The 12,459-nt window shown below is 34.1% G+C and overlaps 1 protein-coding gene across 1 annotated transcript in view; it reads right to left on the bottom strand.

Moving 5' to 3' along the window:
• LOC132548777 (E3 ubiquitin-protein ligase MARCHF1-like) overlaps positions 1 to 11,212 on the bottom strand; it is a 30,030-nt gene extending 18,818 nt beyond the window's left edge. Inside the window, exons 1-2 of the mRNA XM_060212672.1 lie at positions 11,127 to 11,212; positions 3,363 to 3,499 (exon numbers count right to left, since the gene is read on the bottom strand). Coding sequence (XP_060068655.1) covers positions 3,363 to 3,473 — 111 coding nt within the window. The 5' untranslated portion in view covers positions 3,474 to 3,499; positions 11,127 to 11,212. The remainder of the gene's footprint in view (positions 1 to 3,362; positions 3,500 to 11,126) is intronic.
• Between the last annotated feature and the right edge of the window lie 1,247 nt (positions 11,213 to 12,459).

The raw sequence follows: 12,459 nt of genomic DNA, 5'->3' as shown, positions 1-12,459 counted from the left end.
TAAATGGTCATATACACTGTAAAACCGGCCTTATAAGGTTACATACAGTCATATATACTATAGAACTGACCTTCTAAGGTCACATACAGTCATATACACTACAGAATTGACCTTCTAATATTACACACAGTCATATACACTGTAAAACTGACCTTATAAGGTTACACTCAGTCATATACACTATAGAATTGACCTTCTAAGGTCACATACAGTCATACATTGTAAAATTGGCCTTATAAGGACACATAGTCATTACATTGTAAAACTGCCTTTGTAAGGTCACATAAAGCCATATACACTTTAAAACTGGCTTTATAAAGTCATATATATGTGCACTGTAAAATGATCTTTTAAGGTCATATGCACTGTAAAACTGGTTTTGTTAGGCCACATACAGCCATATTTACTGTAAAACTGGCTTTATAACGTCATATGCATGTGCACTGTACTGTAAAAGTGGTCTTACAAGGTCATTTAAAGTCATACATATTGAAAGAAAACTGGCATGTTAAGGTTTTATTCAATGGAAAATTGACTTGATAGGGTTGAATATATCATAAAACTGCAGGTTGCATAGACTTGAAAAACTGTATTGATTAGGTAGTTTACACAGTAAAACTGGACTTACAGGTTTGTATACACTGAAAGTATCCCAACAATGTTGCATACATAGAAAAAATGGTCATATACATCATATTTAATGTAAAATTGACTTTAAGGTTGTATACCATGAAACTTGTTTTGGAAGGTTGTATATATACAGATGGTAAATCCTGGTATGTTTACAAATGTCAGTAAGTAGGTATGTATAAATCTTCTTTAATAAATTATACTGAGTAAATATCCATTGTTTAAATTTATTGTCATGTTAAGAAAAAAACACAGCAAGAGTTAAATAAAACACTAAATCAAAGGCAGGAATATAGCCCCTAGGTATACAGGTGTTTTTTTTTAAGTCCCAGCTTGACCTAGGGATAACTGGTCCAGAGTTAATAGGTATACGCACTTTAGTATGTCAGATGTCCAGATCAGGTCACCTCAACAACTCAGGTGTGTATGTATGTATATACAGGTGAAAGATTTCTTACCTGGCTACATAAGACCTGTTGCAATACTGCTGTTACTGTGAACCTAAATATATCTAGACATTTGTGTAAAATATGTAGCACAACTAGTCTTGACCAGTGACTATAGCTATATGTAGATTGATCATCTGGTTCTGGTTGCTGAAAGGTTAAGTCGAGTCAACAACCCGTTTTAATTGTTGCTACAGAAAATACAAGAGTGCTCAGCGCAAAATTAATTCTCACAATGTATCCTTTCATTCTCTTGAAGTACATGCACTTTCTGTATGTACTAGGGGTTAACACAGTCTAGGCTGTAATGTTGTCCAAGATCTAGATCTAGACCAAGGATTCAACTGATTCGACCATTTGTCTTAGAGGTCAGAGGTCAGAGGTCCTAGATTCAAGACCTGGTTCACACTTTCTTTCTGTTATACACATAGACAATTAGCAATTTTTTCCATCAAATGTGGAAAATTTTTAAAAAAATGTATAACACATATCTCTCTTGACTGAAGTAAAATGAAAGGACCTCTTCACAAACAATGGTGTAGTATTTGTCAGCATTTCTGATGCAATTGATATAGGTAGGCTTATTATCAGGAGTGGGATTAATGCTGCCAAAATATGATTCTTGTGCTGTCCATAGACCTTTTAATTACACACTTAACACTATCTTGTGGGTTTTAATTAAGAGTCACAGAAATAATGGCATGACATTTGTATAATTGCGAAAGCTATATTCTAATAGAACCTATTTTCTACTCCTGGCTTTGACGGATGAAGGTCACAACACTAATATCTGATGAACATTAACGTGGGCTATTATGTCTGTTAAATGGGTTTTAATGTCTGCAACAAACGTTGAGTTTATTTGAGTAAATTACGTATAATGAATATATTGTATATTTTAATTATGATAATGGGAATCTTGTCATGTCTTACATCAGCGGTCATGCATGTCATCAGTAAATTAATCATAAGTCATTTGTGACTATGAGCACCGCTTCTGTAATGACTGTAAATATCACGTAAAAATTGTAGTGAAAGAAGAACAATCATAGTTCAAAGGGAAAAAATTGTAGTCAAGTGGAAAAGATTTTACTCCTTGGGAAAAGATCTCAGGCTTGAGGAAATGGTTGTAGTCTAGAAGAAAGGATCTTCGGTCAATGGGAAAAACACAATAGTCAAAAGGAAACAGTGATAGTTCAGTGAAAAAAAACTTAATCCAACAGAAAAAAATTAACGATTATAGTTAGGTGGAAAAGAACTTAGTCCAATAGAACATATCCTAGTCCAATGGAAAAATCAAATTCCTAAAAAAATCATTCTTGTCCAGGGGAAAAGAGCCCAGTCCAGAGGAAAACACAACAGTCCACAGAAAATATCCAAGTCTAACTGAAAAAAAATTGTAATCCATTGGAAAAGAGTGTGTCCAGAGGAAAGGTCAAGAAGAAAAGATCCTTGTCCAGAAGAAACTAATTTTTTTTCCAACAGAAAAGATCATAACTTAGTATAAGGAGATTATCCTTGTCCTGAAGAAAAGATCCCTACTCCAGTGGGAAAAATCTTACTCCAGTAGGAAAGGTCCTACTCCAGTAGGAAAGATCCTACTCCAGTAAGAAAGGTCCTACTCCAGTAGGAAAGATCCTACTCCAGTAGGAAAGGTCCTACTCCAGTAGGAAAAATCCTACTCAAGTGGGAAAAAACTGTCTAGTGAAAAGATCCTAGATTCAATGGAAAGATTTTGAAAAGGTCACTGTCCTGTGGAAGGGACTAATATGTTCATAGTATCATTAAAATGTCAGATGTTCTCCAGAAATTGTTTCATTACTATACATACAAGGAAAATCTTGTCTTTTAAGGTTAGGTGGTGTTAAGTAAAGAAACATAAATATCCTCGCTTCTACATTAATGGAAATGTAGCAAAATGTCAAGGACAAATCAAGAAAGCTAAAGTTAAGTTTGAAATGTACACAGGATAATTGAAAAAATCCAAACACATAATTAACAGCTACAAAATGTAACTAAAAAAGAACAACCCTGATACATCATAAGTCTGTCATAACAGAGACACAAACCTCCTGAGGATAATATCACCTAGAAAATCTCTTTAAGGCACAAGTACAAATACTAATCATGAGCACCAAAGTTTATATGAGCATTTCGATAGAGAGTAAGTAGCTTACGTCTTGATAACAAAACTTCCATCCACAGATGGAGAGACTAATAAATGGACACTCTGATTCCAGTAAACTTATGTAGCTGGAAACATGACATTAAGTAAAGCTTGCTTACCTTGGTGCTGTCTTTCTTTTTGAGAGGTGAGGGTTGTGTTTTCTGGTCCTTTTTAACGTTTTTACAGGAGCCATTTCCTAATGGGTGAACAAGCACCTGTTGTAGAGGCATGTCAATCAACGCAGCTCCGTCTACATCTGTAAGGTAGAAAAAAGTCTCAAATCATAATCAATATACTTGTCAATCAACACTTTATTTATTACACTGTAGAAAACAAATCAAATCAAATCAACAGCAGCATGGCATTGTTGCACAAGAATACAGGCAAAGTAAAACATCATCATTTTCTAGAACATTTAATCCTCAATTAAGTGAATAATATATATCCCTGGATGCTGACATAATACTTTCAGGTATGTTTATAAAGACAACCTATGAAATCTATCACTTCAGAAAGACAGGTCCGAGATTTACGCAACAAAAAAGTTAGTCTCAAACTATGAATTTTACATCACAGTAGGAATAATCAAACTACTATAATAATTCCCCCTCACCAGGCATAAAACTTTATGCTAAGATATGAAGGGGTATTAAGTTTATGTTGCATGTATGTGTACCAGGTTTCAGGGACTAGTACTATACCCTGCACTTAGAGGCCAATACATTGCATCTGACTCAAGAGTGAAATGGTCAATTTATTACATGACAATTAAACCTTTTTTTTTTTTTCCCGGGGGGCAATAGATATGGGTGGGCTTATTACCAGACATGGTCACATAGACATGGTAACATAATTGATCACCAATATATTAGATTCCAATATTAAGGATTAAGGATTAGAAATAAAACAGTATAGGAGTCTATTAAATATTTTCCTATAAGATTTCACAGTTTATATCCAAATAGAATCTCTACATGAGCTTTATATGAGGAGATCCAAGCGCAATCTTCTCACCAATCATTCTATGATCTGATTGGTTCTAATCAATATCGAGATGTCCCCTAACTCCTCCTGTCCCCTTCTCCTACTGATTATTTGATAACAAGAGAATCCTAAATATGAAATCTAAGTGAGACCAAACAAGACCTTTTCAAGCATTATCTAAGGACAGACAAATCACAAGCTCACAAGAATTTATCATTTCACCAGATTTACCCATCAATTTCCCAGCCTGTACTACCTAGCCAGTATATCATTGATCCTATAACCCAAGTCACAAATTCTATTTATAGACAAATTTCCATCAGTATAATTACTTACTCTATTATTTACATACTTGGGAATAGTTAGTAATACTGAATCCTCAGTGATGAACTTACTGGAAAATTAATCAGTTGTAACATATAATTCCAATCACAATTTCCAATTTGTTTGTTTCTTCCATAATTTTTAATCCTTAGAAATCACTGTCATACCTTTAAAGAGAACTGATGAAAAAAAAAGGAGGAAAAATGGAAAAACTTCATCTATTTGAAATCTTAAATCTAATCTGTGTTTTCAGACAATAGTACCTATTCATAATCACCACCAAGACTTTCAAAATGAGACCAACATTTGGAATTCACAATGCATCCACATACATCATTAGGCATTCATAGTGATCAACTTGAAGCAATGAAGGAATTCAACACAGCATGGTTACTATTTATAATATTTTTACATTATTTTATTGATTGTGAGAAACTAATTGTTTTAACTGGCGCCATGATTCATCTGTTGTAACAAAGCAGATAACAGAGATATATCTAATACATATTCATGTAACTTGAACTTCTCCTCTTTGATCTAACTTTCATCACAGTTCAGTAAATTTATTCAAAACATTATTTCTTTTGTAGAGGGGTTATTGAACTATATTCAGATGTCCACAAAATAGTAATTTTTCAGAAATTCTCATTAATTCAGCCTGTGAAAAGATATCATTTTTCATTAAATGTAAACTGTATGTAACTGTTCTTTTAGCATATTTGAAAAAAATCTTAATGATTGAGATTAATACATTGTTAAAGCACTAAATTTGAAAAAGCATTTCATGTTAAGTGAAGATCATGACTATCTGTCTGCAGTTTCATTTTGCGGTCGAAGTTGAAACTATATTTGATGAAGTCATCAAAATTTTGCCATCATTTTTCTCAGGAAAAGTAGTTAGACATCAGGATGAGTGAATGACTAAACATTTCTTTATAAGACAATTTTCAACCTTGGTTTAAAGCCACTGACAGATAAAAGAACAAAATCATAAATGATGACAGTCTTGCAAATTATCAGATAGAATGGTGCCTATTTTAAGGAGAAAAGCAATAACCACTGTCTCTAACTTGAGATCAATGTTTATAATTAGACATATAATATACAAAGTGTATGAATACTTATCCGGCTTTAGGTTACAATATGTCATAAAATGTATCTCTGGTTACACATTTAATCTGTCCCTAGGAGTTGACTGAGATCACTTCTCAATCCAAATAATTGTACATTTTGAGTATTTATCCTCTATTATTTCTATATTTGGTAGTGATAATAAGCCTATCACATATCTTTTATAGTTTAAGAAGAAAAACCAATCATTATTACATGACTTTCACTTTTCCGACACACTGATTGGTCCAAAACATCTCCAATTAGTATAGATATACATGTACTGTGTTTGATATCACAGCGAAACAGGCAGGTGAATATAGCAGTTCAAAACTGTGTCGTGCATCTCACAGGTGAATATAACAATCCAGTAACCTATGCTGCAAATTTTTGACCAATCAGAGGCACAGATTCTTGTCATGTAATAAAACAAGTATTGACCTTTTTCAAGGTGAATACAAGGATGTATTATCCTGAGGAGGTAACATTTCCTATTGCCAGAAATATCACCTTCTCTGGTTAACAAATTCTTGTATTTACTTTGAAACAGGTCAATGACTGTGTAATGTCCAAACTTTGGGTAATTCTAAATGTTCTCTATGCAGATGAGCAGTAATGTCCTACTTAACCTCAGATAAAGATTCAAGGTGCCTGGTGCAAGACTTCCTAACTCTGGTCGTGGTTTGTATTTCAAAGTTGGAAGTGAAGCTCAGAAACACACCAGTCTGAGCTGATGTGGTTGTTTCCATGGGCCAAACTCTTTACGTGAATTTCTCTGAATGGCATACAATGGGCCTCCAGTATTGTTTTCAGCAAGGTATATGTAGCTACCAACTACTATAGGAAATCCCACCTTGAAATTATCCTAGCTGTTCACTGTACCATAAACTCAGCAAAGCAAAACAAATCACTACACAGAAAAAAAAATTCAGGTAGAGGTAACTGAAGTTTGACTGAAAAAAAAATAATCACCACATTCTCATACAAATACGTTACAGCTTACCATTTATAATCATATATTCATAAGGAATTTCAGTGATATCTGTTTCACAGTTATTCTGATTGCTAACGGACACCCCCTTTCTAAAAAACAAGAACCTTTATATCCCAAAAGCTGAAAAATTTCATTCAAAACTAGATAAAGCACATTTGTTATTTAATATTTCAAGCAGGTATTGTTAACACAATTTTAGAAGTAAAGGCGTCCATCATGACTTGACATAACTTCATGATGTCCTTTGCAGACTTGCCACTTGAGAAATCAGTTAAATGATATATGCGTAGATTGTCATACAAAAACTCCTTTTCCTTTAAAATTACATGCTTTGTTTTTTGTATATATAAACAAGCTTTCACCATTATAATTCACTCATGTCTTCTATGAGTCATATTGCATCTCTCCAAAAAATCGTCAATATAGCTTAAAGAAACTTTCTTCTCGAATGCCACTAATACTAGTTTTCACTATGGAATGTTAAAAAAATTATAATTTTAAAATTTAAACATTTACATGTATTACTTATTTGCATTTTACTACCGATGAAGGGAAGGTGTGAACGTTTCAAGTACTGTAGTACTGAACAAAGTATTGATAGTATTGTACTGAAGTACTTCACCAATCGAATTCCTAAAATTTATGCAACAAGCTCTCTGATTGGCAGAGCCAAGTCTAGATCGATTGTGGGTGGAGCCAGGTGAAAAAATACTGTGCAGACATCGGCATTTTACAAACACTTGACTGTCGCGAGAGGTTAATTGGAAGAGTCCAAGTCACAGGTGGCTTCAGATCAGACCTAATTGGGTTGTCCCATTTGTTTCGTTCTACACCCAATGATACCTTGCTTTTCCATCGATGGTACAACGAGAAAACGAAAGTTACTCAGTACTAAACTAATTTACGTACAAAATATATATCAACAGGTTAGATCACTGGGACCGGAGAATTCATAACATCTTAACAGTGAATATAGTCATATAGTCATTCTGTACTAGTTTTATTTATTTATTTTTTTGAAAGGGGGGGGGGGGGGAGGGTTGGCTCAAAATATTTCGGTTTAAGCCCAAGCTCTATTATATGTAACAAAGAATTACGGATTACCTGGGACCTCCTGATATATGCCGATAATTCATACTGCATTAAAAAATAAAGGAATTCTGTGGTCCCATATATTTTTTATTTTATTTTTTATCTTTCCATCGAAAATTATACATATCCGCAACATGTGAAAAAACTTTGAAGTTGGTTGGGCGGAATATCTAGAGCATTTACTACTGCAAGTTCCAGAAATTCTGACACAAGTCGGGTATTTGCCCGAAGCCTCTGTCTCATGACATTGAATACATATTCAGTTACGTTGTATTCCGGGGAATGAGGCGGCTGAAAAACCAGGGACACGCCATATTCTTTCAGCATATTTCTTAAAATGCGCTCTCCCTGTCCATGGTGATGGAATCCACAATTATCCATCACAACCACATCGCCTTGTACAAAAACAGGATTCCCCATATCGTTCGTATCGGACATAATTTCGTTGAAGAAAATTTTGCGTACTGTTGCCGTCGTCGGACATTTTTCCAGCGATTACTTAGTAATTGTTATGTAACTGGTAGTGTACATTAACTCCGCCTACCGGAACAAATTGGGTGTCAGATCAACTATTCAGGTTGTCTAAACTCCGCCCCCGACCAATCACAGAGGTCGTTGTATACTTGACTCGATTATTTGAATACTTCAATACAATAGTATCAATACTTTGTTCAATACTATAGTAAGTGTGTCGTTCACACCTTCCCTTCATCGGTAGTAATACTTACAATAATCAAGTAAGCATATATCTTGATTTACACATACCTTAATGACAAATTTTGACTAAATTACTTTTACATGTCACAATAAACTATGATTACCCCAGTCCAATACATTGCTGTACTTTCCCATTTTTTCATTAAACATTTTTCTGAAGGTAAAATATCTTCTCTTTATATAAAGAGTACTTCAAATTACCTGGTATTATATCCTAGAGTCCAAAATAACCTGTTTCACCACATAACAGGCCTTGTCAGACTAGCCTATCAGTTAAGTAATGTTATTTCATTAAGACAAAATCAGGGATAAGTTGCTGATTACTTACGTAGATAGGTCTTAATTTTTAACTGTCTTATACGATGAGGATTGATGCTCTCTTTACCTCACCTAGCTACTAAAACATTCAGGTTTACCAATACACTTACATTACTGCAGATATCTTTAGCTTAAATGTCTCATTTGATGAGTCTTTACAGTCAATTTTTTGTCTTGTTTTACAGCTGAAAACAGGCTATTTCTCCTAAACAAAAATGTGCTTTTTCCCTAAAAATGAAAGACATATGAAGAATATCATCCTAATTTCAAGGAAAAACGTTACTACATGGTCCTGATCCATAAAGATACATCCTGCTGTAAATTACAGGAAGAAAAAACAGTGTCACTGAGATAAGTAAAGATGATGTTCATTTTTGGGGTGTATAAGATATGAACCCATTTGGTCCCATCTGTACCAGGACCAAAATGAAATTAAAAATTAAAGACACTGGTGTTTTTCATAAATCGTATTTTTCACTTCAAATTATTTGACATGTCATCTTAAGTATAAGTTTGAAGTCCCCTCTCTACCTGCCACCGATATGACAGAACAATTAAATATGTTACACAAAAAGTCCAGGTTTCTACTATGTATACACCTGTCTAAATTGATGATATAAATCAAGTACATAAACCTAGAAACAAGGTACTATTGGACTGTACAACAAAACACCAGAAGTTTTGCCATCATCAACTTTCCATTTAATCTTTCTGTAAAATCAGGGGGTGGCCTTATTACAGGACAAATAAAATCGCATTAGTAACAGGCTATAAAGAATTATGCTGAAAGTCACGACATGGGTGAGCTTAATAGCAGACAAATCTGGCAGTGCCTCCTGAAGTTATATACATATGTAATCTTGACTTGTATAATAATAGTATTTAAAGGCCCAGACATGAGACAAATAGTAATACAAGAACAGTATTACACCATGATGCCTAATATGGTATCATAGGCCATTATAAAGCAGAGATTAAGGTTTGTTAGATATATAAATCTACCACAGCTGAGTATTTGTAAGCTTCAACAGACTGTTTGTTTTGCATAGTCAAAGATTTTGTCACAAGCGAGGTAAAATACTACACACAGATGCATTACAATCGTTATATTCCAAGATATGATAACAAACTTTCATTCCTTTAATATCTGTACACTGCCTAATGTTAATTTACAACTACTTATTTGTCATCTAAGAGAGAATATAAAATCTTCCTTTTATGACCAAGACAACATTTGCATTTCGTAAAATCACACTTTGTTCACAAAATAGCATTATCTAACATAAAAATTCAATCTCTAACTCTTACCACTGTTGCAATGAAAAATCAGTTCTTTCCCCAGTTTGAGGAATTCCAAACAGCTTTCAAGAAATAATTACATATAGATAATGTTAGAAATATTTGAAAATGACAAAAGGTGGTTCAGCCACCTGACTTGCAAGGTCAAAAAGACAGAAGAGGAATGTACTTATGTACAACGGCTGAAACACCCAGAAAACACAGGTAACTTAGTTTATAGCAGGCTCCATATACATAAATGAGTATATAACACCAAACTATAAACAAGTTAGTATGAAGAAAAGAAACAACTGTGAAAGAAAACCACCTCTACTGACCAACACCACAACAGTGCCTTCAAGGTGGTCTTCAAATGCTTGCGATAAAGAACAGAACATTTTGTATTTCTTAAATATCATTTTGCAACAATTATTAACAACACTCCCCCCACCCATTTTTTTTTTTTTTATCTAAATGGTTAAAAAATACACTGACTCATTTGATTTCCCAAAACCTGAACTTTAGCTAAAGGTACATGCATAAAATGTCAAACTATTCATTTGAATTTTTTAGGGGCATAACAAATATGTACAGTGACTGTATATATCCATGTAATAAGTAATGCACATGTTAAGCTCTGCTGGTTGAACACCGGACATGTAACTGTTAGTCCCAGGTTTGTATTCATATTGTGAAATACGTGGAAAATGTATCATGATATATAAAGGGTCATTTCTTGCCCTGTTAGCACATACAGTTGGAATCTGTCAGTGAAGATATGATCGAGTGTGCTAGCCTCTAGGTGTTTAAGGATACCAAAAAAATGAAACCATACTGTCACGATTTAAAAATCCTACCACAGTTTCACCGACATAAACACATATACACTGATAAACAAAGCATGTCGAAAACACATTAGATATTGCTTATATGTATTGCATGCACATACCACACAAGGCTAGATAAAAACTTGTATCTTGCCTACCAGACTTCAATGAATGCTGATTTCGATTCCGGCTTTGTTCAATTTTAAAAATCCATTTATGGAAGAAAAAGTCATGCTTACATTTCCTGTTTCCGTCAGAATGTCAACTCCCTGATCTTAGTTATGTCCATTTCCGCTGTGTTAGTTCTGCAGTCGCCTCTCTACGTCGCCATATACACCTGTCTTACCTGTGTTTTGGTTGATGTCAAGGACGTTCAAACGTCACTTCAGCAGGTGCCCTCTGTCCGTCAAATTGATCAGGAACCAAAGGGGAATAACTCCTACTCCGACTTGGAGGCGTGTGATTGGGTCTAATTCCTGCTACAACAACTACAAAGCTACACAGTACAATGCCATTAGCACAAAGAAATGCTACATCTTACGCTCTTTTTTCAGAATAGTAATTCATTTCATGATGTATTCAAAATAATCTGCAGGAAGAAACATGGATTTAGAATATCTTTAAAGTCCGTGAAATAAATCAATATTTTCAGTTTTTATGATTTTAAAGACAACCCAAGACTGACACGGCACAAACTTGACTCATTATTTTGGGAAGTTTGGATGAGTGGTAGGAAAGTGTAACTGAGGTTTGAGATTTTATATTGGATTATAATACAAGCTTTGACCAGATTCAGACAATTAATCCGAATTAATAACATAGTTGAGCAACCCTGATTTTTCTACGTGTTCTGTCCAGAAGCTTGAATCAATCTACAGACTATGTTCAGCAATTTCAGACATGGATACTCAATTAACAATTAACAATTAACTTTACCTATAGAACAAAGTAGTAGCATATTGGTCTAAGATAGGAGGGGCCTTTCCTATCTCCATTCTTGAAATTTTGCATCACCAGAGTACATTTCCATTGCGTGGGGAAAAATAGTTTCCAATGGAATGCAAAAAATTAAAGACAAAGGACAGACAAATAAATTAGCAGTGTTTTAAAGCACAATGTAACAAATTATAGCACTTCCTACAGCTTTAACATTTTTTTTCATTCTAAAGTCGGAACGTCTGTCTCGGTATCGTCTAGGGTAGATAGAAAAACAGAATAAAATTTTAATATATTTGCCTTGCTGTCATCGTCCATTTCTATTCTGTCGCACTCCTCTAAGGCGGAATCGAATTTTACGTATCAGATAATTTGATTAGATTGAGGACAAGTTTCCAAAAATTTCTCGGATTCGTGTTACTATGATTATCTAAAAGACCATTTATGTCCGCATAAAGTATTTCTTTATTTTCTTTTGATTATTGGCTCTATTTCGTTGTTTCCCACAATGATTCAGATGGCATATTTTTTTTTTGGAAGCAACCTGCCTTTTTTATTTCAAATTTTAATTCGGAATCAAACCATCACCTCTCATTAGGTCTAAGTGTTAATAGTTAGAAGTGGTTTGGTTGTAAA

The sequence above is a fragment of the Ylistrum balloti genome, unplaced genomic scaffold (assembly GCF_031769215.1).
Source record: "Ylistrum balloti isolate Yb309-2 unplaced genomic scaffold, AGI_CSIRO_Ybal_v1 Utg370026, whole genome shotgun sequence".
NCBI classification, from domain to species: Eukaryota; Metazoa; Mollusca; class Bivalvia; order Pectinida; family Pectinidae; genus Ylistrum; species Ylistrum balloti.
The sequence above is the reverse complement of the archived record's forward strand: the minus strand, read 5'-3'. Positions and strand labels throughout refer to the sequence as shown.